The sequence below is a fragment of the Antechinus flavipes genome, chromosome 1 (genome assembly GCF_016432865.1).
Source record: "Antechinus flavipes isolate AdamAnt ecotype Samford, QLD, Australia chromosome 1, AdamAnt_v2, whole genome shotgun sequence".
In the NCBI taxonomy this organism is placed as follows: domain Eukaryota; kingdom Metazoa; phylum Chordata; class Mammalia; order Dasyuromorphia; family Dasyuridae; genus Antechinus; species Antechinus flavipes.
Genome location: NC_067398.1, coordinates 230,212,468 through 230,238,554, shown reverse-complemented (window position 1 = coordinate 230,238,554; position 26,087 = coordinate 230,212,468). Strand labels below are relative to the sequence as shown.

The 26,087-nt window shown below is 51.6% G+C and overlaps 2 protein-coding genes and 1 long non-coding RNA gene across 10 annotated transcripts in view; 2 read left to right on the top strand and 1 right to left on the bottom strand.

Moving 5' to 3' along the window:
* SREBF1 (sterol regulatory element binding transcription factor 1) overlaps positions 1–9,764 on the top strand; it is a 58,823-nt gene extending 49,059 nt beyond the window's left edge. For 2 of the 3 annotated variants that reach the window (XM_051997665.1, XM_051997682.1), the window contains exons 10-19: positions 806–1,067; positions 1,302–1,468; positions 1,774–1,942; positions 3,430–3,538; positions 4,155–4,264; positions 4,500–4,632; positions 5,138–5,315; positions 5,744–5,929; positions 6,937–7,048; positions 7,916–9,764. In XM_051997665.1, the coding sequence (XP_051853625.1) occupies positions 806–1,067; positions 1,302–1,468; positions 1,774–1,942; positions 3,430–3,538; positions 4,155–4,264; positions 4,500–4,632; positions 5,138–5,315; positions 5,744–5,929; positions 6,937–7,048; positions 7,916–8,139 (1,650 nt within the window). In that variant the 3' untranslated portion in view covers positions 8,140–9,764. The remainder of the gene's footprint in view (positions 1–805; positions 1,068–1,301; positions 1,469–1,773; positions 1,943–3,429; positions 3,539–4,154; positions 4,265–4,499; positions 4,633–5,137; positions 5,316–5,743; positions 5,930–6,936; positions 7,049–7,915) is intronic. The other variant, XM_051997676.1, reaches the window with a different exon arrangement.
* An 854-nt stretch (positions 9,765–10,618) lies between these two features.
* RAI1 (retinoic acid induced 1) overlaps positions 10,619–26,087 on the bottom strand; it is a 303,155-nt gene continuing 287,686 nt past the window's right edge. For 4 of the 6 annotated variants that reach the window (XM_051997617.1, XM_051997612.1, XM_051997626.1 and 1 more), the window contains 2 exons: positions 21,080–21,173; positions 10,619–13,335 (listed from right to left, as the gene is read on the bottom strand). In XM_051997617.1, the coding sequence (XP_051853577.1) occupies positions 13,184–13,335; positions 21,080–21,173 (246 nt within the window). In that variant the 3' untranslated portion in view covers positions 10,619–13,183. Of the gene's footprint in view, positions 13,336–13,848; positions 14,610–21,079; positions 21,174–26,087 lie in introns of those variants that run through there. The other 2 variants (XM_051997650.1, XM_051997644.1) reach the window with 2 other exon arrangements.
* On the top strand, positions 13,755–18,437 carry LOC127562245 (uncharacterized). The gene is made up of 2 exons (XR_007953641.1): positions 13,755–13,849; positions 18,011–18,437. It is a non-coding gene; the product is annotated as an uncharacterized LOC127562245 (long non-coding RNA).

Genomic DNA, 26,087 nt, shown 5'->3' with positions numbered 1-26,087 from the left:
AAGGAAGAAGTCTTATAAGTTCAGCTGAGAAGTCATGAGGTTTACTATACTATGTGAATGGAGAAAGGGAGCTGGCTGTGATGAGTGCTGTCTAGTTTTGAGAACAGATGTGATCGATGGAGTCAAAGAATTGAGGATGGCAGACATTGAGGGGACAAGCTTTGGTGACTGACAAGATGCCAGTGTCTTTAGTAATCATTGGGAAGAGGGAAGGTGTGCCTCAGAATGCTATACTCTCTCTTCAATGTCCCCCTCATTCAGCTGTTATTTCTGTGAAAATGATTTATCAAATCTACATGAGCAATTCTCATTTAGAAACTAGATGGCAGAGTGATAGAAGATTGGGTTTGGAGCCAGGAGAGATCTGAGTTCAAATCCTGTTTAAGTCACTTATTCATATTCCTCATTGGTAATTGGTTGCCAGATCTTGCCAGCTGTCCCGTCTGAATATCTTTCCCCTCCATTTCCAGGCCCATTATATTCCAGACCCTCATTACCTTTTGCTCGGACTATTGTAATAGCCACCTAGATTGAATCCCTCTGTTATCGGAATTGGGGTCTTCCTGGCTCCAAGACTTGCCCTCTCTCCACTCCACCTCTTAGCTGCCACTGATTGATTGGCTTCTGCAGGTTGTGTGGAGAAAGGGAATGGAGGCAGAGAGTGGGCTCTTTTGTAACTGGTAGGTTTTAGGGGAGGATTAATCCCAGGGGAGAAACCAGCCAGCCTGTCCAGCGCACACAGCCCACTTGTGGCCGAGGCCCCCTTGAAGCTCTAAGCACTGATCGCTTTCTCCTTCCTTCTCAGGGGGATTTTGCTCAGGCTTCACAGAACCTGTGGCTGGCCCTCCGGGCCCTTGGCCGGCCTCTGCCCACCTCCCATTTGGACTTGGCTTGCAGTCTGCTCTGGAATCTCATCCGCCACGTCCTTCAGCGCCTCTGGGTGGGACGCTGGCTGGCCGACCGGGCCGGGGGCCTCCTGCGCGATCGGGAGCTGCAGGCGGATGTCAGAGCCAGCTCCAGGGATGCAGCCCTTGTCTACCACAAGTTACACCAGCTGCATATGACAGGTGGGTACGTCCCTGGGGGTGCTGCTAGAAGATCCCCGTCCCGGGCTAATGGAGCTAGAACCTGCGGGCAGTGACAAAGCAGCCCCAGCTGTGGGCTGAGCCCCCTCCCCCTGGAGCTCCAAGGGTCCCCTCCGAGGCTGGTACTGAGCTGGGGAGAGGCGTCTGCCCGAGTCAGGGCAATGACGCTCACTGCCCGAGTCAGGGCAATGACGCTCACTGCCCTCTGCCCAATAGGGAAGTACACCAGCGGCCACCTCGCTGCCATCAACCTGGCACTGAGTGCCCTCAACTTGGCTGAGTGCGCTGGCAGCGCCATCTCCGTGGCAACCTTAGCTGAGATCTATGTGGCTGTTGCGCTCCGGGTCAAGACAAGTTTTCCTCGGGCCCTCCATTTCCTGACGGTAAGGGGGGCAGTGCCAGGGCAGCAGGGGCTGGCCCCCCGGCCCAACACGGCCGGACCCGGGGGGATCTCAGACCTGGGATGTGGGCTAGGGCTCTGTCCCAGAGCCTTGCTTCCCTTGGCCGGACGATCTCCCTCCTGTGATAGCACCGAGCGGCGTGCATACCGTGGGCTTTCACAGACCGTTTCCCATTGCTCCTTGACCAATCAGAAGAGGCTTCCTTTGGGCCAGAACTGGGCGGGTCCCCGTCACTTGTGGGACCCAGGCCAGTCATCGCAACAACTCCGTCTCCTCCTTGCCCACAGCGCTTCTTCCTGAGCAGTGCCCGCCAGGTGTGCCTCGCCCAGAGCGGCACCATGCCCCCTGCCATGCAGTGGCTTTGCCATCCTGTGGGGCATCGCTTCTTTGTGGATGGAGACTGGGCAGTGAGGAGCACCCCTAGGGAGAGCCTCTATAGCTCTACAGGGAACCCAGGTAACTGCCCCCTCTACTTCCCTCCCGTTTGTCCTGATCTTTCCTCCTCTTTCCCCTCTCTTACTTCCTCTCCTTTCTCATTGTTTTCCTCTTCCCTTCATCCTGTCCTTTTCTCCTTTTTTTTTTGTTAATGAACATCAACAAACACAAACATTTCAGTAATAATAATAAATAGCTAGCATTTATAGTGCTTTGCAATATACAAAGAACAAGAAATAGCATGTATAAAAAACTACTTCTTTTATGTACAAATTTTAATTTAATAATCAATAAACATTTATTAAACACCTAGCCTATGGCCCAGGTACCAAGGATAAAAAAAGAGGCGAGTTAAACAAAACAAACAAAATTGTCCTGTTTGTTTGGTTTCCCTTTTGGATTTCTTTTTTTCATATGTGTTTTAAAAGATAGGCTCTTTTTGTATCTCTGTCATCACTGCTACCTCCCTCCCCTCTCTGCCACAGCTCTATCGTAGCAAATAATTATTTTAAGCAAAACTTGTCAACGTGCAGGCCATGCTAAAAATGGAGGAGTTCTTCTCATCCCCTCTCTGCCAGGGAGGTGGGCATGAATGTAGGTAGGGGTAGATGTAGGCAAGGTGACTTTTCCCTTTTTCTTTCTCAGTCACAGAGACCTGGAACCTACACATCCATTAACCTGAGGTCACAGTTCAGACATTTTATAAAGTTGTTTTCTTTATATTATTGTGATGATCTTGTCAAATGTTCTCCTGGTTCTGCTTATTTTATTCTGTAGCTGTACATATAACTGAAGCCTTTCTTCCCTACTACCATGTTTCCCAACTGATGGACATCTACTTTGTTTTTAGCTTTTTGTCACAACAAAGAACACAAATATTTTTATAGACGCAGTCTTTTCCTTGTCTCTAATCTCTTTGGGGTGTGGGCCTACCAGGGGCACTGTTGGGCCAAAGGGTGCCCACAACCTATTGCCTTTTTGTGGGAGAGTTACAAATTGTTTTCCAGGATGGTTGGACCAGTTCACAGCTCTACCAATAGTAGCCAGCGGCCAGCGTGCCTGGCTTTCCAAAACCCCTCCAGCAACTTTCAGTTTTCATCTTCTTTTCCAAGCTAAAGGATAGGAGAGAGATTCTCCAAGTCGCTTTAATTTGTCATTCCCTTATTAATGATTATACTCTGAGATGGACTCACCAAGTAGCTTAAATTTTCATTTCTCTCATTAGTGATTCTCCCCCTGCCCTTATTTTTCCTATCCCTCAATTCCTTCTCCCCTCTTTCTCTTAAGTTTCTGAGACCTTGGCCCTTCTATCCAACTGCCATTCCAAAGTGCTGAGAGGATTGGGGGGAAGGGATAATGAAAGCCTTTGCACCTGTCCTCACCCCCACATCCATCTGGGAGCACCAGAGGATCTTGGGGTCTTCCATAACCCTCTCCTCGTTCCGGGAGGGGCTCTGCTGCCTGTTTTGAGGAGGGAGGTTGTTCACCCCTCTCTTTTTCTGGAGTAGTGGATCCCCTGGCCCAGGTGACACAGCTGTTTCGGGAGCATCTGTTGGAGAAAGCCCTGGGCTGTGTGGCCAAGCCTGAAGAGACCCTGGCGTCGGCTGATGGGGACAGGTGAGAGTACACCCTGAAGGAGCCCCGCTCTGGCCTTTCACCCCATGGTTTCCAAGTGTCACCTGGTCACTCTAGTTCCATCCACACTGCTCCAACCTCCCCGTCCCTTCAGTCTCTTTATTCTTCCCCAGCTTCACGATCCTAGTATCCTCCAGCCACAGCGACTCCACCCACCATTCTATGCAGCATCCCTCCGAAACCTCCCCCATCCCAAACTGAGCCCACTAATGGTCCATTAATCCTGAGGACTAGGCTCCCGCCCTTTTCAATCTGCCGGGACTTCATTGAGTCTCTCCTGTGCAAAGTGCTTTGAAAATTAACAGTAACCGAAATAATTATGTTTGTATCTCCATACTTTTCAAAACACTTTTGTATCTTATTTGAATCACCTCTGGGAGGTAGATAGGGCCGGGCTGGTCACTCCCAGCTGACAGGTGAGGGAGCTGAAGTCGAGAAGAAACGTTTTTGCCCCAGATTCCACGGTGAGTTAGTCACCGCTGGGCTGCGGAGAGGTCTCTGGGCATTTCCCAGTTGGATAGGATACCCTTCCCCCATTGACATGCCCCCTCCCCACAAGCCACACTCCTTCATGGGCCTCCCCCGCTCTGCTTTACAGAGAGTTCTCTGATGCCCTTGGGTACCTGCAACTGCTAAATGGCTGCTCAGACGCTGCTGGAGCCCCTGCTCTCAACTTCTCCATCAGTTCGAGCATGGTCACTGCCACCGGTAAGCCCTTCCTCCCCCCTCCCCCCCCCCCCAATGGCTGGGATGGAGAATGGGTAACGATCTTGGGAGCCACATTTTTCTGAGGTTGGTTAGGACAGACCAGAGAAAGTCCTCTTCTCCCTCCTCCCAAGAACGGCACGACTTTGGTGCACTTCCTATTCCATCCTCAGTGGGAAAAGTTGAGGAAGACATCAAGGACAGTGGAGAACAGACTGTCTCTTCTTCCATCCCATAGGTACTGATCTTGTGGCCAAGTGGTGGGCGTCCCTCATTACGGTGGTGATTCACTGGCTCCAGCGGGATGACGAGGGGGCAGAGTCCCTCTACCCCATGGTGGAGTACATGCCCAAGGTTCTGCAGGCTTCGGAGTAAGTGCTGTCAGGCCCAGTCCCTTCCCCTTCCATACCTTTTATGGGAAAAAGGGAAAACATGGTTTGCCCTAAGATCAGGGGTTTCTACTAACATGCAGTCAAAACTTCACCTTCCACATGAAGCCAGACCCCTGGACAAAATTTCTTGGACTCAAAGGTGGGATAGCCTTCCCAAGCCAGATTGAAGTGGGGTGCCCAGAACCCAGGGGGATAGTCTCCCCCAGAATACCTGAACAAATACTAAGGGGCTTAAGGTCACATTTCCCCTCTGGGCAAGTTTCCCCTTCCTCAGACTTTAGTGCTCCCCCATCCCCCATTTAGGGCTTCAGATATATACCCATTGTCCCCTCCAGGGATTCTGCTCCAAGAGGTATCCCTGCCTTTGAAATGAGAAGGAGCTCCATCTAAATAGTATTAAGGGAGTCATTGGGAGGGCTGTGCCGGCAGGTCGGGGGGAGGCTTGGGCTGTGAGTGACCTTGGAAGCCCTTCGTCTGTGCACAGGAAGCCCCTGCCTCGGGCAGCCCTGCACTCCTTCAAGGCAGCAAGAGCACTTTTGGGGAAGCAAAAGCAGGAGCTTGGTCAGGCCAGCCTGAGCCAGTGTGAGAAGGCCAGCAGCTACCTTCGGGACAGCCTGACCACGGGGCCCTCCGCAGCCACTGCCGGTGCTTCTATTGACAAGGTAAACCCCCCCACCTCCCCCCACTGCTGAGGGAATAAGAGCAGGGGGAGGTGAGAGGGAAGGAGCCCTGACTCTTCCACTCCCAGAAAACTGCTCCTGAGTGCGGGCCAGGGAACAGTGGCCACTAAGGAGCTTCCCCAGCTCTGAGGTCCTGTGCTTCCCAGACTACCTCCGAGAGAAGCCCCCAGCTCCTGGCTTGGACCCAGGGGCTCAGTGGCCAGGGTGGCTGGGGCGGGCGGGCGGGCTAGAGACGAGTGGCGGCTGCCCCTGTAGTGCATTGCAGTTGCATTGCGTGTATCTGTCTGGTGCAATGCCCCAGCAATGCAGTACAGAGCCCGGCCCCTGGCACCGCGGGCACCGGGCCCTGGGGTCCCAGAGGGAGAGGGATCCCTTGTGGCCCGCTCACCCGGCCCCCGTCTGCCACGCAGGCCGTGCAGCTCCTCCTGTGTGACCTGCTCCTGGTGACGCGCACCAGCCTGTGGCAGCAGCAGGTGGGCACCACCCAGCCCCCCGGCTCTGCCCACCAGGCCTCAGCCCTGGAACTCCGCGGCTTCCAGCAGGACCTCAGCAGCCTCCGGCGTCTGGCGCAGTCCTTCCGGCCTGCCATGAGAAGGGTGAGTTGCCCCCGCTCTGACCCTCCCGCTTAACTCTGGGGCGGGCGCTTCGTGCCATCCCCTCCTCGGGGTATTTTCTGTTTGTCCCCGGCCAAGTGAGAGTGGGCGAGCCCGCCTGTCCCTTCAGTCTGTCTCATGGGACTGTGGCTCCCTCGGCGGCCAAGCGCTGCGTCAGACTGCGGAGAGAAGACGGGTCCCTGCCTTAGGGGATTCACAGTCTAGAAGGGAAACCTGGCGCTCACATGCGTGGTAGAGAGACGCCCAAGGAGCCTATGATTCAGAGACGTCTCGTGCTCCCGGCATTAAGTGTGGGGAGGTCAGGGTGGGCAGGAGGGTCAAGGAGGAAGGAAGGGAGGCACCTACAGGGGACAGAGCTCTGGACTACATATTTCACAAATATTACCTCATTGGAGCCTTACCTCCAACTGGGAGGTAGTTACCATTATGATTCCCCGCTTTATAGTTGAGGAAACTGAGGCAGACAGAGGTGAAGGAGGAAGGGGTAGGAGCAGAAGTATCCCAAACAGGTCACAAGCGGGCTTCATGCAGGAGCTGGGACTTGAGTTGGTTTTTTGAAGGAATGGGTTGTGGAAGAAGTTAATTTATTTCCATGAACTAAGTAGCCTTTGATTACCCAGCCTTGGATATTATAGGGAAGGAAAGAGGGGAGATAATGGGATTAGGAATAAGAGGGATCCCTATCTTTAGGGAATTTGTATTCTTCTTGGGGAGACAGAACACGGGGAAGATGGAGGAGTCTTTCTGTGAATATTGGGTCCTGGCTTTCAAAGTGGGCACACAAGTGCTGAGTGACCAAGGAAGGCTTTGGGGAAGAAGGGATGGCGTCAAGCCAAGTTTGGAAAGCAAGGAAGGATTAGCAAAGAGCTCGCCCTTCCGATAGCCAGTGCTCTGCTGGCTACTGATGGGAGTGACTGAGAAGGGGAGAGGGGCCGTAGGGATAGGCGGGGGGCCTTGTTTCAAAAGCCCTGACTGCTGCCTTTTGTTAGGTCTTCTTGCACGAAGCTACCGCCCGGCTGATGGCTGGAGCCAGCCCCACTCGGACTCACCAACTCCTGGACCGGAGCCTGAGGAGAAGGGTGTCCCCGAGCAGCAAAGGATGTGAGTGTGGGAGCAGGACTGGGCAGAAAACTAGGCTGAGAAGCAAGTCCCAAGGCCCCTCCTTTCCCCTAGGAATAAGTCGCATTCTTCCCAAAAAGGCGGCTAGATGGCCCAGTGGATAGAGCACTGGGTCTGGGGTCGGGAGGCCCGGATTCAGACGGAGCCACGGACTTTAACAGTGTGATCCTGGCCAAGTCACGTAACTTCTGTCCGACTCAGTTTCCTCATCTGTAAAATGAGATCATAAAAGCAGCTATTTCCCAAGGTTATTGTGAGGAACAAATGAAGTAAGATTTATGCACACACACCTGGGAGGCACCGGTTATAGCCTTTTCCCGGTCCTAGAGCCACATCCTAATTTGGGAATCAATCTAAACGTCCCTTAACACACATTCCTCGGCCAAGAGCTGCCATAGTGAGGCCGGGGAGATACCGTAGGAATGACATCCTGTGTTACTTTTCAGTCACTTCAGTGGCGTGCAGCTTTGTGATCCCATTTGGGGTTTTCTTGGCCGTTTCCCCCTCCAGTTCATTTTACAGAGGAGGGAACTGAGGCAAGCAGGGTGAAGTGACTTGCCCAGGGTCTCACAGCTAGTGAGTGTCTGAGGGCAGATCTGAACTCGGGAACACGAGTCCTCACCTAGCGCTCTGCGCACTAGGGCCCCTGGGAGCACTCCCCGTGCTCGGGCCCCACACGGGCCATTAACGGCATCATGAGGTTGAACATGGAAGAAGTAGGGGGGTGCGCGTGCGTGTGTGTGTGTGTACGCGTGTCCCTCTGCCCGACACACCATGCGGCGCCCCGCTGCCGCCTCGTCCCTCCTCCCGCGCCCTGACATGGCTGTGCTCCCCCTCCTTACCCGACAGCAGGCGAGCTGGACACCCGGCCCACTCAGAGGGAGCACGCGGAGGCCCTGCTGCTTGCCTGCTGTTACCTGCCCCCCACCTTCCTGTCGGCCCCGGGCCAGCGCGTGGGGATGTTGGCTGAGGCCGCCCGCACCTTGGAGAAGCTGGGGGACAAGAGGATGCTGCATGACTGCCAACAGATGATCATCAGGCTGGGCAGCGGTACCACTGTTACCTCGGGGTAGCCGGGCCGCCCGGGCCTCTCCGCCTCTCCAGAATCCCAGCCAGACGACCCTGTCCCAGACCCACCCCGCCCCCGAAACTTCCGACCACCCAGGGCCAGCCCGGGGCCTCTCTGCTTGCCGGGGTCCCAGTCAGGCCAGAACCTTAGAACCTCGTCATGGCAACGTCCCCAAGGCCCCCGGGTCACAGGGCTCCAGAGACACGCAGGATATGGACAGAGGTGGGCAAGGTGACCCAGAACCTACCCCCCCACTGGCCTGAGACCAGAGGAGCCAGCACAGGGCTAGACCCTTTTTCATTCAAAACCCTCTCTTCCCCACTGTAACCTTGAGAAGCCATGCAGCGTGATGGGGAAAAGCGAAACACAAAGTCAGGACCGGGGGTTCTGTCCCTTGGAGCCCCCGTTTTCTCATCTGGGTCACCTTCCTAGCTCTCCGATCCCATCAGAGCAAACAGGTCCCGGCCACGCCGGTGGCTGCTCGAGGGGGCGGCGTGTGTGCGTTTTGTTTGGGTGGGTTACCCCTCCATGGGGGAGGCTGAAGCAATAGCCTTCCCTTCTCCCCTCCCTCCCACCTAATCATTGTGTAATTTGATGCCCGTAATTTATTGTGTTTAATGGGCCAAGGCTAATGAGAACTTTGCAGTCAGCCCTCAGATAGGGAGCCAGGAAGGGGTGCAGGTGACTGGAGGGGCCCCAGGTGAAAGGGGGGGGACGCATTTCCCCAAAGGATCATGGGTCGGCCTCCCCACAATTCCATCATGGCAGGTTGCAAATTGCTGGGTGAGATGCTACTGACCTCTGGTGGTCCCTTGGGAGATTGCAGGGGGCTGTGCGCCTACCGGCTGCGGCAGAGCCTCCATTCGGTCCTCCTCCCAGCTGGGGGCCGCTGGTCTCCGAGCCAGGAAGACGAGCTCAAGTCCCCCTAGATACTGACTCAGTGTTGCAGGCAGTTTTCCAAGGCCTCTGCGAGCTTCCTTTATTGGTGAAGTCACAGGTGCCACTGCAAATGGCCGCTTGGTCTCAATGGAACCAAATAGTGCACTCTGTACCTTCCGCGGCTTTCTGTTCCCGAATGGGCTGCTTTTGAGGAAGGGGAAGTCCTGGGGCTGACGGTTCGCCCCCGGGAGCGGCGGAGGCTCGAAGGAAAGGCCTTCGTGTTCAGAGAGCTGCTGGGTATTCTCTCACATGCCAAAATAACGCCGGGCCGGGCCCTCTCTGCTTCTGACTCCTTTCCAGCCCCTCCTGGTCCCTCCTGCCTCAAGCGCGGCTTCGGCCCTGCCCTCCCCCTCCCGCCTCGGGCTCTCTGCTGCAAGCGGACTCCCCTCCCTGCCCCTCCCTGCCACCGGGGGCTTGGGCCGCTGGGCCACAGGAGACCTTCGCCTCCGAAGTTCACTGGCCTTTTTGGGAGGGGGGATGGGCCCACACTCCGGGAAAAAGAGGGAGCAGGGGCTCTGTGGCTGACCCTTGTACATATGTATATATCGTCACTACATCTCCTTGCCACTGCACTAGCCTCCCCAAAGTCCCGGGAGACACCTGTACTACTTTTTTCCTTCGCAAACTTTTATTTTCATAGTGTGAGAAGAGTTTTGTACAGAAAATTAAAAGGAGAAATTATTTATAAAATTTGGGTTCAATTTTTGAGTAAAACTTATGTCTTGTAGTGGAAAGGGCCCTATAGGATGGCAGGCATTGCACTGGGACATCTCATAGGTCCTTTTTAGATTATTATTGACTCCTGGAAATGTAAGTGGATTAAAGGGAGTCAGAAAAGACTCCTGGATCCTTTCAGCCTTCCCTAGTTCTTCAAAGAATGTCCAAACTCCAGGCAATGAACGCACCCCAGGAGACTTCCTGGAGAAGAGGGCCTTGGGCTATCTCGGGGGAGAGCCCATGGTCTGGGTGAGTGGGAAAACAAGGGCCCCCTCTGTTAGCGGTCCATGCAGCTTTGTGTCCCCTTCCCCACGACACTATCTCAGCCCGTGGAGTATATTCTATCAAAGGCTAGCCCTCTGCCCCAAACTTTCCCAAGTTCCTCTGGTCGGGCAGCAAGGAAACAAGAAGAGCTGGGCTGGGGGGAGGGGCGGGGCGAGGCTTTTCTGACTCACTGACCTAAGGCGGCTGGGGTTGTGGAAGAAACCCAGCGCAGGGCCAGGGGTTACCCCTCTTAGGGCACTGGGGGGCCATAGGTTTGAGGGGGCAGGACTTGTCTGGGGGAGTAGGGGTGTCCCGTTTCCAGATCCTACATCTTCCCCAGCTGATGCCGCGGCGCCCCCACCCGCGGGCGGCCATGGACTACAGCCGCCTCGGGGCGGCGGGCTCCCGCGGCTCTCTCCCCTCCCCCTGCCGGACGCTTGCGGGTAAGGGCCTCGGTCCTCGGCACACCAGCACGGCCGGTTGTGGCCCCCCCCCCCCCCCCACTTTTCTGCCAGGAAGAAGGGAGGAGAGAGGTTAGAGGCCACAACTCCATGCCCGAAGACTTCCAAAACAATTGTTGTATCTTTATTGACGGTTTTTTTAATGCAATGACCTGTTTTTTTTCTTTTTTTACTCTTAAGGAAAATAAACATCTTTTAGAAACAGCTCGTTAACACACAATCTTCAGTGTGAAGCAATATACTAATAAGAACACTAGTCTTAACATTTACAGTCTTCATATATATTATATATATGTATATGTATACATATATATACACTATATAATGAGGCAATATATAATACACACGGTTTACCATTTTACAGTCATATGTACATGATGCCACTAAGACAGTCGGGAGCTAAGTGAGGCGCCCCCCAGTGGCCCTGGAAGGCCATCTCCAGAGTCCAGAGTGAGCTTGTCAGCCGGGCGGGCCGGGCGGGCCGGGCTAAGCGGAGGGACAGACGGAGCGAGGACCACGCACGGACGGACGGACGGATGCAGTAGGCGGGGCTTGCGCGTCTGGGCTTCCTGCCTGGGCCGGTTGGGGGGTCTCCGTGATACGATGCCAGCTCCGGGTGAGGGTGGGGGGCGTCCGAGGGGGGGAGGGGCGTTGGGCAGGAGTCCTGAGGACTGAGGTTGCTGCTTGCGGTGGAACCAATGTGGTGAACAAGAGCGAGCACGTCTCAAACATATATACATTATATATAACATATATATATAGAACAGTACATATATATTTTATACACATGATATATCTGTTTTCCGGCCGCCTGCCGTCCCACCGGCCCTCCTGAGGACGAGCCCCCTCACGCACAGACTGCAGATATATGTGGGCGAGCCAAACACACACATGCGTAGATAGCACTAGGAGGGTGGACAGCTCTATATAAATGCGCCGCGGTGTCACTAGTGTGTGTGTACACATATATATATACACGTGTATATATATACACAGAAGCCCCGCCCCGCCCCAGCCTCCTCCTGGCCGAGCCCGGCTTCTCTGCAGGCCCTCCCACCCTTCCTGGGGGGCCGGGGACGGGGCTGGACCCGGGGTTGGCACTGCCAGGGGAGGGGGCACAACACACAGGAGCAAGGCTGAGAGCCGCGAGTCCACGAAAACCAGGGAGCTCGGCATCGGGGGCTAAAAGGGGGCACTGGGACAGCCAACACGGGGAGCGGCTGCACAGCTCTGCCCGGGCCGGGGCCTGTCTCCTGGCCTGGAACCGCTGCTCCTTCGGGAGGCGGAGGGGACCCAGCCGGGAGGGACCTCGCAGAAATCACTTAGTCCAGCCCATCATTTTACAGATGAGGAAACCGAGTCAGATGGTCAGCAAAAGAGCAGGGTCTCTGATCAAGCCTCACCAGGGAAGACTGACTTAAAAAGCAGATTCTCTTCCCTACCTGAAGATCTGGGAGTGCCGGGATTCCTCCTTCATCAAGCCAGGCTCCATGGAGAGCCGGAAACCAGCCCTGCGGGCCAAGCTGTTCCCAAAGGCTTGGGTCACTGATCTGAAAGCCGGGGGCTGCGTCTCCGCCTCCAGGCCCCCCACCCCCCAAGCCAGAGCTGGAGGACTCGGCCACAAGCCCCTCCGTGGCTCCTCACTGCACCTGCTCCCAGGCTTCTACCAGGAATAGGGCTCTGCCCTGGGGCTACTCCGAGGGCCCCGGGGGTTTCCAAAGACTTTACATTTCTTCAACTAAACTAACATAACCAGGGTTTGCACTGGGCATGCAAAAAGTTGCCTTCTTCCAACCCTGCTCGCACTCAGACACCTTCCCCCACCAAACAGTAGCAGACACTTGGGTGGCCCGGATCCATCCTACTGGGAATATAGCGGGCAAGAAAGGGAAAGTACCATGTGGACAGCAGTGATGGGGGACGCCCCCCCACAACTTCCGAGAAATTACACACGTCTCAGTCCAGCTCACACCAGCCTTGTTCTTACTTCCCCTCCTCTTCGCCTGCCGGGTGGAAGAGGTGATGGAGGGAAGAGTGGACAGTCCCTTTAGGCCACTAGCTCCACATTCTGCACTCTCCCTCCGGCCACCCCCTGGGCTGGAAACGGTCTCTATTTCTCTAGGACTGAATGCGGATGCAGCTTACCAGGCAGGAAGAGTCCGGGGCCGTTTCTCCATCGAGGGCCAATGGACCCACCCTGGGCAGGGGCTGCAGTGCAGTTGGGCAGGGAGCAAAGGCAAAGTCAGACCTGGCCTCTTAGGCCTCCAAGTACCAGGCCGTGCCCCCCCAGGAGCCGGCAGGGTCAGGAGCGGGCAAGAGAGCGCTAGGAAAAGGATCTAAGCTTGACACAAAGCACCCCCACTGCTGCACTCCCAGACCCTGTCCCGGCTCCCCTTTCCCACCACCTGTCCCTGTGCAATCTATCTGTCACCCGGTGAGAGAGGCCTAGAACACTTCCCTACCAGGGGAGGGATATGGTGTAAGGACTGTCTTGTCTGACGGATCCCAGATCCACAAATCCAGGGCCTGGATCCTATTGGTCAGCAAGCCTGGGTCAGCTCTGAGGAGTGGTTCTTTGCAGGGAGGAGACCCAGGAGGTGGACGGGACTCTAGCCATAAGCAGATGAGAACATTCAGAAAGAAAGGGCCTCTGGTTAGGTCAGCAGATCAAAGGGGAGGAAGGGTCCTGTTCCTCTCTTCCTTGCCGATCTGGGTGGTCCTGGTCACAGCTCCAGGTGAGAAGTGGGCCCAGGCTTGGCGCCATCTCCTGTCCAGATGGAGGAGGTAAGACCCAGGAGGGTAGATTACAACAGCTGCCTCTGGAAGAAAAGCCACACCCAGCATCAACAAGAGCACCATAGGGGGCTCCCAAGAGGGAGTCCCCGCCCCCCTCCCTGCCTCCCCGACCCCAAAATTTGCTGGGGCTGAGAGAGATTTCCCTCCCTGAGACTCTCCCCGACCAAGCGCTCCCTTAAATTCCCACGTCCGGCCGAGGCCTCCCTCCCTCCTTCCCAACCCCATCCCCTGGTGAAGGACCCCGACCCTCCCCCCTCCCCGTGTTCCACATCCCGCTCCCCCTCCTCCCCCCAGTCTGACCTCCTGCTGGGCCCTTGCAGACAGTTAGATGTGGCAATAGCCCTGTCTTCCTCCCTGGAGCTCACAGGGCCCAACCCCGCCTCCCAGCTCCCCAGCCCTTTATCTTCAGGCTCCCCCCCCTCAGATTCGCCTGATTTATAAGGAAACACTCATGATCACTGTATGTCAGCCTGCCCTGATCTCTCTGATTAACTGCAAATAAAAAGACGTGCACACTGTCATGGCTGCGGCAGGGAGGTGAGACAGGCCGAAACATCTCCCAGCACTGGGCAAGCTAACAGGTGCCCGGGAGGAGGGACTGGCTGGGTCTGAGCTGGGGGGCAGAGCTCGTTGGGAGGGGCCCCCCAGACAAGGGACGCTCCTCTCCCCACTGCACAAGTCCTGCTGGAGGGTTCCAGGCCCTGGCAATGAACAGGAAATTCAAGCAGGATTTTTTCCTTCCTTTCCTTCTTCTGAAGGGTAATAAGCATGGGGGATAAGCTGCCAGGGGTAAAGGCCTCCGAGGAAGAGCACAAACAGGGAGGTTAGGATGTACTTCTGAAGCAGGAAGGTAAATCTGAGGTCGTCTGGGACCACTCAGGACCATCTGGGCTTCCAGGGAACTGGCTCTGGTCCCAGCCAGGGAAACCCTAGGGAGGTCCCCTGATCTCTAACCTGGGGGGGGGGGAGAGTACACCATCGTCCTCACCCACCCACTGGCAGGATTCTGGCTGGGGGAGGGGGTGCGCCCTGGACACCCCCCCCCAAATGTGGTCCATCTGTCATCAGCAGGAGGGCCCCGAGAGGTGAAATAACTTCAAGTCCATAGGAGAGGCAGGGGGAAGGGGGCAGGGAGCGGGAGGGCATGTCCACTGAGAACACTGGGGGTGGGGGGTGCTGTCAGGCCATGGTGTGTTCCCCGACCTCCAGGGGGGTGAGAATCAAAAGGAGGAAGCCATTTCACATACCTTATGTTTAGGACATTTCAAAGAAAAGTTCTCTTCAACTAGAATGCAACCTAAGAGCAAAGAGAAGTGTCTATTGTAAGAACAGGGATAGAGAGGGGGGTGGGGGAGGGAAAGGTGCAGGGGAAAGCATAGGGGGTCTCTCTGAGCCTTCTGAGTCAATGTGCCATGAGCTGGGGGAGACAGGGCAGAAGGGAAGCTTCAAAACACTGTCACCAATCCTAGAAGTCCCTGCAACGCCGGGAAAGGAAGGGGAGCCCAATAGTTAGGGAACCTCCTCACCCCATCAGAGAGCTGACTGTTAAACCGGGATCACAAACGGCTTCCTCACGGGGAGGTCATCAGGGTTTCCTGCAGTAACATTCTCAGTTTCTATCCCTGGATTTCCTCTTTATTTCCTATTCATTTAATATATACCAATGAGTGTGTGTGTGTGGTGTAAGTCATTCTAGCACTTGGGCCTTGTGGTCCCGCCGTATGAGAAGGGGCTCTCATCTCCCCTCTCCCCCCTCAGCCACGGCCCCCACTTCCAGCGGATCCTGGGAGAGGAAGTTACGGCTGCTTTCGTTTTCTTTCTTTCTTCCCCCCCCCAGACAACACAAGTAGAGCCGGAGGCTGGAAACATTAAGTCTCTCCTGCACAGAGAGGAGCACTAACCATTGGGACGCCCACTGGGCCATTTGTTTACAGTCTGTACATGGATCCAAGCTCACAAAAGACTCGGGCACTTAGAGCAGCCAGGCAGGAATGGGGCAAGGATCTCGCCCTTGGGCAACTGGACCTGCGAGGGCCTCCCCTGGGCCTGGCCACAGGATCCAGGAAAGGACCCTGCTGGGACTGACTTACTGATGGGGGAAGGGGGCAGGGACCCCTACTGGGAAGGGATTTTGGAAGAACCCCCTCTCTGCAGCTACTCCAGGCCTCTGCTCTCCAAGGAGGTTACAAAGAGCACTCTCTCTGGATGGGAGCACAGGCTATAGGGGAGGGGGGCAGGATGCTGGGGCTGCTGGCTCTCTGGGAGGAGACCAGGAGGAGCATAGAAGAAAAGGCAGAGGGACAGTGCTCCCTTGTGCTCTCCTTGCCTCACTGCTGCACTCTGCAATGCAAGCACCAATCCCCTGATAAAGCTCCACTGGAACAAGTTCCTAAGCGGCTGCCCGCCATTGGGCCCGCTGGCAGTCTGGGGAAGCACCTGGAGCCTTTCTCAGAAGAATGTTTTTAAATGAATAAAAATAAGACACGAAATCATGGGGGAAAGCAATCATACTGAAAGAACTGGGTAGCCCAGTGGATAGGGTGCTGGCCCTGGAGTCTGGAGGACCTGAGTTCAAATCTGGCCTTGAGCACTTCACACTTATTAACTGTGTGATCCTGGGCAAGACCCTTAATCCAGATCACCTTACCAAAAAAAAAAAAAAAAACTAAAATATTCTTCAAAAAGCAAGTGCATACACCATTTAAAACCTAAATCCAGGTTCAGAATCTAGAAAAACTATTAGCTTTTTCTTATTTCCTTAAGGGAGAGATTGCTTTAGGTAGACTGAAGCAAGACCCCAACCAGGGAGGAGCATGCTACCCTTTTCTCCACAGAAGCCTGCATCCCTGGTGAAGCAGCCTATCAGCAACTCCTACTCTCCTCCTCCAAGTTTATCTGGCCCCTGACAGTGGCTCTCTGGGAGCCCCTCTGCCTGCTGACCACAAGTGCTGGGGTACACACCCAGGGCAGGGAGAAACACTGAGCGTGGACTTTTCCTCGCGTTCTGCGCACATGGAGCATTCCTCAGGTCTCCTGCTTCATTGCTCGGCTAGCACCACAGCGAACCCCTTTCAGTAGAGAGGGAATGGTTGCCAGGATAAATCTGCCACTTGACTATACTGTCCCCAAAAGAACCTGCCTTTAATTCCTGACTGCTTTAAAAGGAAGGAAAAATCCTATTACTCTACTTCTGACACCAACTATTCCACAGTTCTGTTTATAATGTTCATGAATCCCAAATTTAGATAGGGCAGCAACTCAAAAATTGGCCTGCAAGCGGCAGGAAGAATGTGCTAAGAGATGATGTTGAAGTCACTTGTGATCTTATTATTATAATTATAATTATTTTTATTTATTTCCCTGCAGGCTTAAGCAGGGTATTATTTCTATTAATTGAATTCTGCAAAATTTTTTCTCCACCACAATGGAAGGCAAGAAATAACATTAGGAGGGACTTCAAAAGTTTACAGGCCCAATTTTCTGTCTCTCTTTCTCTCTCAGTCTTCCCTGCTCACAAACACAATGCTAACACTTTCACAAAGATAGACATGTTATGGTCAGATGCAGAAGACTTCAGCCTTCAGTAATACCTAACCAAAAAGGTTTGACTAAACCCTTATTTATCACTTTAGTACTCTAAAACAGGAGGTTCTTAACCTTCCACTGCGTAAACTTGTTTTAAATATATATTTTTAAATTAACTATATTTCAATATTACTTAATTTATTTTATGTGTTCAGCAATAGTCTTCTGAGAAAGGGTTATCAGACAGCCCAAGAGTTCGTGACACCATACTAGTGGTAGAGAGAAAGCTAGTTCTGAATACAAGCCCAAGAGATAACAGGAGAGAGGACAGGAAGAGCTAGTGTGGTAGAATGGAATTATAGGCCCAAGTTCCAGATCCACAACCTGTATCTACAGGAACATAACCCCAGCCATAACTAAAGAAGGGGGACTAAAAGTCAACTTCCAGGAAGGAACATTTTAGGGCACCAAAAGTACTATTTTGAGGGCCCTTTCTCTTCTCCTCCTTCAGACCCAGTTATCCAGTTACCATCTCTGGCCCCATCATTAGGCGCACCATCTTCCTCACCCATCCCCTACCCTATCCCTCAGGAATGGACTCAGGCCAAGTCACTTGGCTTCTCAGCCTCAGGGGTCTTCAGCTGTAAGAGTTGTACTACCTCTTTCACACAGGAATACTGTGGGGAAATATGTTGTACGTCCCCAGTGAAAAAAAGGCTAGCCCAAACGGTTCTCTGGATTTCTGATAGGGAAATCTTGGTGAGTTAGATCCTTTTTCTCCTCCCCTCAATTTTTTTCTATTCTATAAATCTTTGGTTAATGTTATTCATTCAAGGTAAGGTAAACTGTTTACATAGTGGTAATGGTGGCACATTATAGTGGAGAAAAAAGGTATTTTGCAGGCTCAAGATCTTAAAGGTAATCAATTAGTCTCTGGTTCACTTATCATCAGGACACCAGAATCCAGCTAAAACTTTTGAAGTTTTCCCCTTTAAACCTTACCACAGCAGTTGAGTGTATATATGTGTATGTATATCATACACATATATACACATAGATGATAGATATATATATATATATATACACATATACCCACATATATAAATATATAGTATTATATATGTTTTATATATATACATATAAATAACATCTAAAAGCATCTTTTTTTTTCAGAGAAACCTGGGGAAGACTTATAGGAACTGATGCAGAAAAAAGTGAGAAAAACCAGGAGAACAATTTATACAAGGACAACAATGTTGTGAAAATTAAACAACTCTGACAGACTTAAGAACTCTGATTAATTCAGTTGACCCACCATAATTCTGGAAGACTCAATGATCAAACATGCTATGGACCACCAGAGAGAAAGAAGATGAGCTTGGAGTGCAGACTAAGTTTTGGATTGGTCTTTTTTTTTGCTTGTAGTTTGTTTTGTCTTTTTTTGGACATAGACAATGCTAGAATTTGTTTTTGCTGGATTATATATGTTTATAACAAATTTTTCTTTCATTCTCAAGAGCAATTGGGAGGGACAAAGTAAGGAGAGAGAATAGGTGGGTTTTTTAAATTAAATTAATATTTTAATTTGAAAAGGAAAAAAGCAACACCTTCAGCTCTGTTGGGTCAGTGGTTATTTCATCTTTTCAGAATCTGTTTTCTAGATGATGACCTGGGGTAACAGGAAATAGATTCTATAGGCTATGATTCCCAAAAGCTCTGAGGCTGAGGAAAGTATTCCACCCTATGAGTCAGGAGGGGGGCACTATGGCATATGAGTTCAACTCTTAACTTGAATGAATCACAGTAAAACAACTGAAGATTAGTAGAATCCTGTATGTCATGAAGTCAATTCAGCAAATTTCTCTTATGTTACTTAGATCCTCAAACAAGGCTATCCTTAGGCCCAGACCTAAGAAGACCTGAGTTGCTGGGCAGTGATTTAGGGGAGCAGCAGCCCCTCATTTGTTACCTAAATGAAAGACTTGCGTAGACACCCTCAATTCTCCTATGGGTCCCAGGGCAAGGCTTAGGTCTTGTCCCATACCCCCTCCTATGCAACTGTCTCGGGATTCACTGGTGTCTCCAGGGGTCAGTGGAAACTGGCTGACTTTGTCCCTATTTTAAAAGTTCTCGGGGGCAGTGGGGGGGGGAGAGTGCAGCACTCGTAGGAGAGTTTCCTTGCCCCATCTCTCAACCTCCAAAGGACATCCCCTCGCACACATCTCTAAAGACAACCCCAGGCTCAGCAACCCAGCTCTCTCACTAAGCACTAACATCCAGGGAATGTGCCAGCAAAATGTCAACACTCCAAGCCCGGCTCACCGAGGGGAGCCCGTGGGCCGAACGCCAGTCCAGGACAAAGAGGAGAGAGACGGAAGAGGCTCTTTCCTGAAGACGGCCAAAACGCCCCAGTTGAACGCAGCGCTGACAGTAGCCAGAGGCAAACGCCAGAGAGCAGGGCTACCCCGGAGCGGTCACCAGTGGGCAGGTCCCCCCGCAGCCCGTGACCGTGATTGCAGTGCGACAAGGCAGGCCCGTCCTATCAGCGCACCAGATACTTAATAGATGTTGAGTTGACTCCCTTATTAATTCTCATAGCGCAAGACCAACAGAGCCCTTCCAGAAGGGTGTCTGTGTGAGACGGATGTCTGCTGACAGCTATCTGAGAATCACGAGCCACACTCAGGCTTTCCTCATTACACGGACACCTGAGGATACTGGACCTTCCACGTGGGCCCGGCCCACATCTGGAGCCACTTGCATCCACCATCACCCCTTAGTCAGGACCTGAGGCTGAAGGGTCTCTGCTGGCCAGGGGGCCCCAACCTTCCATAAGAGGAAAGCAATTTCTCACTACTCTGCGGACCCTGCACCTGAGGAGGAACGGAGTTGGAAGCATGTCAACCCATTTCCTTGTCGACAGATGAATTCCTCATCTGGCAGGCTCAGCCAGGGAGAGAGGGGAGAGCCCCGAGAATGGGGGCTGCCTACCGACCAGGGTCTCAGGATCCCTAGGCTACCGACTGGCAAGATTTCTGACTCAGGTAATCCCGACAGGAGGCTGTCCAGGACGTAGCAGTCGCTGACCCTCCGACAGAGCCATAACTCTCCAGTTGTTTGGGGTGTTCTCAGCCTGAGGCCCCGAGTAGCTTACGGATAGTTTCAGAGACACAAAACACCAGGGAACACAACACGACCAAGCCACATGTAACCGGACCACGCAGAGCCACGTGCTGTTACAAGGAGGTTTAGCCTGCTTCTCTCTTGGCTCTCCCTTCCTGCCTGATGACCAACTGCTCTGCCCTTTTGTTTTATGGGTTGATAAAGAAGCCAGGTGCCCTGGCACTCAGGCAGCCGGACTCTGGCAGCCTGGAATTGGAGTTCTGCACTTGATTTCGGATGGCTTATACTGCAGTTTGTATGGTTCATGGGTGGAAAGGGGTAACCTTACATGTAAGCAGAGCAGAGAAACCCGTCTATGCTGCTGATGCCTAACTTATGACATTAGTGTTCCCTTGGGCATTCCTGCTCCCATCAGTCCTTTTAAAATGAAAATTCTGGGGGAGGACTGATGCATTTATGGGGTCTAGTTTTTTCCAAGTGATCAAGAATGATTATTTAGGCCCTGATGGGAGCACTGATGGATGCTGAAAGGAGGAAAGAGAATAAAGATTAACTATCTACTCCACAATTTTACTGAGGCTCTAGGGTTGAGAAAAGGCTTCTCCTTTATCAGATAATGGGGGAAGAGGTTGTGGGACTGGGCTAAGGAAAGAGAAGGGTTAAGGTAGAACTGGATGGCCTCTGAGGTCCCTTCCAACTTAGAAGTTCTTTGATTGAAAGCAAGAGGTTCTAGGGAAAGGACAAGGCCTAAAAACTGATTGTGAGAAGGAACGAGGTTTTGGACATTAAAATAATGGGAAGGATAGCAGGGACAAAATGAGATTCAAAAATGAGAACTGGGACTATTAACATTCTCAAGGGTCTAAGGATCAAAACACAGGAATGTCTGGAAAGAGAAGAAAGCCAATGTACTATTATAGGGTAAAAGGTCAGGGTAGCCCAAGGAGCCACCTGAAGTGGTGACCATTTATCCTTCTTCCTCTCCCCCCATTACACACACACACACACATACACACACACACACACACACACACACACACACACATACACACACACACCCCTCCCATGATTCCCAGAGTAATATGAAGGGCAATAAGAACTGGCCCCACAGTCCCTTACCTGTGTCACTGGCACATGCGTAGTGGTAGGTTTGAGGGCATCCTTTGTGGCAGCAGCCAAGGGTGGCACCTACTTGCTGACAGCTGGAACATCTCTTTACATCCATGAAAGAGAGGGAGCAGTAGAAAGGAAAAAAGAAAAGGAATTCAGTGGCATACAAAAATCCAAATTTCTTGGTATCAATCAGTCGGCTATAATTTGGATCAACCAAATAGACACTCTTTCTGGAGTAGCCATTAGTTTTCCTGGATTATTTTCTTTCTCCAAAGTGAACAGAGCGAAATCTGCATTCAAATCCTTTCTCCGACTCTCACCCAGATATATGGCCACGGACAAATCTCTTAATTTTTCTGAGCCTCAATTTACTCAGGGAATAACAATGCTTGTGGGTTGCTCCCTCACAGGGTGATTATAAAGTTCAAATGAGATAATGAAGATAAAATATTTTGCAACCTTTAAAGTATCCTATGACTGTCCATTATAATTTTAACAATCAAACCTAGCTAATTCTGGGAGATTATCTTTCAAAATTATTCAAAAGTTCAGGAGATTAAACTTTCAGATAAAGAGTCCACGTAGCTGAGGTCCTTGTTGCTCCCTCTCACTCCTCAAAAGTTCCATAATTACAAGATCCCTCACAGTCAGTCACTAGGCAGCTATCCTTGGGGAACACATGGTATTCTCATGGCCACTCCCTTAGGCCACATATTTGTGTGGGCCGGTATGGGTTTTTATTTTTCCTTCATGCCTTATTCCTGATTTCTTCTTCTGGACTCTATGGATTTTTCAAAATTGTCCTGGAAGATTCCTAGGAAAGCCCCAATTCATCTTGAATCTAACCTATCCTTCAGAACTATACGGAGAAGCCAGGCCTTTCCCTCTCAACCTGAAAATGAGTCACGGACCCAGAGTCCATGCTCAGAGCCCCTGAGAAGAATCACAGCAAGTCCCAAATGCTTCTTGCTGAAACAAGAGCATCTCCCTGAAGGAGCCTTTAATTATCAAGAGACACAGAGCTCTTGTGGGTGTCCAGAGGAAGGACAAAGGCCATTTACCCCCATTGCTTCATCCTGCTCTCTCCCAGGAGAGAGATGGCTAATTGCCAGTGAAGCATCTCCCTATCCTGGGGCTGCTTACTCATACATCTGGATGGCTGTCCACCTGACGTATGTCTCTGGGGCATTAATCTTTCTCTCTCTCTTCCCTCTCTTCCATCTCCCGACACTGTCTGGAACACAGCCTGCGTCATCGGGAAGGAATAGGGTATCTAATTGGGAATTAGCTAGAGAGCAGCCGCAATCAGTTTTGTTGCCTAGATGGAGCTCTTGGCTGGCAGTGGATTCTGTCTCCTTCCTGATAATGGCCCAAATTTGAGTGGGCTGATTTCCCTAAGCTACCCAGACCCTTAGTCAAAAGGTCAGACCAGAACACATCATTCCCAAGGGTCTATAACTACTGTATCCTATGGCAAAATGTCCCCTCTCTAAAAAATGATTTTGAATTAAAAGCTGATCGTGTGAAGACAAAATATCTGTGTTAACGTTGTAAACACCATGTGAATAAAAGCTATCCGGGGTGAACTGAAAGTTGCCTTTATGTCTTTAACATTCAAATGTTTATTGTGGGGGGAAAAACCCTGAATGGAGATAATGTAATGGGATAAAGTATAAGTATTCTTTCCAAATGAGTGTGCTCATGAGGAGGAAAGATGACATAGAGAGGAACGAGAATAGAACAGACACCCAGAATTAACTATTGCAAGGTATAGTGGATAGAGCCGTACTGCCTAGTTGGTGAAGGTATCTCTCTTTCTTTTTCTCTTCATATCTTTATATTTACATCCATATCTAGTTAGCTATCTATCTAAATGTATAAGATGGAATGGTTCAGAGGCATACCAATTGACCATAGTGAGGTGAGGGAGCTGACTGTTGGGATAACAGTTTACATCAGAAACCAATGGAGGTAAATCTAGGACCTGCCCTTAGAGACCAAAGAGCTGGAGGGAAGAAGAGTGGATCTACTAGGAATTGTAACTTCATTTGTCAAAACCTAATAGCCTCAAAGGTCTTGGGACTGAATGGAATTGTTTCATTACTTTATACTTCTGTACAGTATGAATATAAAGCTACATTTTAGATAGAATCCAACTCGAGACAGTGAAATGTGGAATGATGGGGAAAGTGTTAGATTGAGGAGCAAAGGGTGTGAGTTCTAATCCTAGCTTAGCCGTTAATTTGTTCACTCTGTGGCTTTGGACAGGTCACTTTATTTCATGTATCAAGTGAGGGGTTGGGTGGTCTGGTGGAATGAACTCACTCATTTGGAATGAGTTAAAATCTTGGCCTGGTCCCTGTATGACCTCAGGCTATCCTTAATGTCTCTGGCTTGTCTTTTCATTTGTAAAATGAGACAAAGTTTGGGTTAGCTCTCCAAGGGTCTTTCCAGATCAAAATCTATGAACTTGAAATATTTTCCAAGATACCTTCAGTTTTAATACTCTGTGATTCTATTGCTATATGTAAAACGAACCTCAAGATTGCCCCAACATGCTGTAGCAAAGTTTTATTATGCACTTGAACTGATGGGTGCTGGGCTGTGGAAAGAGATGCTGTCCTGGGGGAGGGGGGATCTTTGACAGAGACTAGTCTTGGGTGGTGATGGCCTATTGTTCATCTGAGAAATACCCATCACTGGCAAGAGATGACAATTCCCCATTTTGTGACATCTTCCTCCTAAGAGAAGTACACAAAAGGCAGAGTGAGCCCCAGGTTGTTAAGGCATAAGATGCCCACCTGCCCAATAGAGCCAGTGAACTTTTCTGGGAATCAACCTTCTGGCGTTTCTGGAAAGGAGATGTGCCACGATCCGTTAGCAAAATTTCCTTTCCATAGGAAGAGGGAGGAAGGGGGAAGGCAGTGGGTTCAGGACAATCATCAAAAGTGGCTTCCTGGAAAAGGTAAATAATGAAATAAAAATGGATGCTGAGGGGAGGCTGGAGCTGGGGTATATTCTGCCAACCAAAGTCTGCCCATGTCTCTGTCAGCTCTTTCCCCAGAGCATCACCCAGGGAACCCAGCTGAGAGTGAACCAGACTTTGTTGCTCGGCAGGCTCCTTAGATCCTGCCCAAGCCACCTGGAGTGATGACACTGGTTCAGTGGGGGGAGATTTGGTTCACAGGTAAGCATCCTCTTGGCATCTTAATAAGAAACTGTTCCTGCCGAGATGCTGTTCTTGACTTACTAGCTCCTTTCTCCCCATGCCATCCCCAGCTCAGAAGAAACATCAGATCTTTCTTTCAGGAGAATGAGGGCAAACCAAAAAAATGGGAAGGAAAAATGCTCGTTCACCCCTGTTCTTTACTCTCAGCTGAGCAGGGGGTGCAGAAGAGGGGCCCAGCTTTGGAACTCTGGGGAGAAGGGAAAGTCCCTGCAGTTTAATTTCCACAGAGGGAAGAAAACAAAGGCAGGATCAAATATGGAAGAGATAGTGGGCAAGAAGAACAGAGGCAGAAATGAACAAACAAAAGAAGCGAGGAACATACTAAGAGGATGAGCTAGGGGACTACCCTTTAAATATGCCTTTGGCTCTCCCCCCTCCACGCCTGTGCCTGTGCCTTCCTTCCCCAATCATAACGCAGACTCCTTGAAGAAAAAGTCTGAATCTCATTCCCTTTCATATCTCTTATAGTCCTTGGAATAGAAAGTACATGGCAGGCATTTTGACAATTTGGTTTTTTTGGCTAAATTGAATAACTGAGAAGAGAAGGAAAGGACTGAGCTGGCTGCACAAGAACCCAATCACCTACTTCCTTCTCTTGTCATGAAGAAGACAGGGAATGTTTCTTAGCTCTCTCTGGCCTGAAATCCAAGTTCCTGCCTTCTGCTAACTCACAGCCGTGCCCGTGCCACCTACGGCCCACGCTGTAACGGAGCCAGTCCCGTCAGCCTCTTCCACAAATACCCCCCGCCTGTCCTGTAAGCAGGCTGCCCGCCCTCCTCACGGCACCTGGAGCCTGTGGGGGAGTGGGATGCTGATCCTGAGAGGGTCTTAGCTACGCAGAGCATGTGGCAACCACACCAAGGTGACTCATATTTTCCCTTTGGCCCCCTCTTCAGGGCCACAACAGCATGAATTCTGATTGGCCCTTTAAGGACAAACAATAAAAGAACATGACTTCATTTATGCGACCCCCCCCCCAATCAGTATCTCTGTTTCTGGGTCGCCTTGGATAAGAAGGGTCCTCGGATGTCTCTGTGGCCTACCCAGATTTTCTTATGCTCAATGCTTGATTCCTGTTATTCAGATATAGATTTCCTCCCAGTTTCTTGATGCTGGGTAGAGGTGGGAAGGGGTGGGGGATTAGGGAGGGTGAGCTGGTTATTTTTATTTTAAAGGTGAGGGAAACCAAGGCAGGAGGAAGAGGAAGTGCATCGTGTTGCAAGGAGAAACCAGCCAAGGTGGACTTAATTAGCTGTGTGATGTTGGGCAAAGCACTTCCCCAGTCTGAGACTCAGTTTGTTCCTCTGTAAAATGAAGAGGTTGGGGAACGAGCTAAAACCTTTCTTCTGGTCCTAATGGCCTTCTGTTCCGAGTGAATTGGGACAAGGAAATGCCCACCACGGGCAAGAACCCGGTCCCAGGCTCCCACAACAAGGCTGTACCCCTGGGTCTAGGCAATGGGCACAGTGATGGGAACGGGAAAGCTTTGGGGGAACGGGGCTTTATCCAGCAAGAGAAATGCTCTGGGAATTCCCTATTAGGGGCCAGGGTCCCAGTCTGGGGAGGCTGGGAAGGACAAGGTCCTGGACCTGGCAGCCTGGCCCTCTCCCCTCCTCTGAGGGTCCGGCTTTCTTCAGGTGCTCCTCACTGACATTTGCACAGTCCCGGTAGGCAGGAGGTGCTCAATAAACACTTATTCCTTCCCCTTGCCTTCAGGGCTGTGGTGCCGGGCGGGGAAGGCCCAGCGGGCCCAGGAGCCGGCCCGGGGCCAGGGAGGGAGGCTTA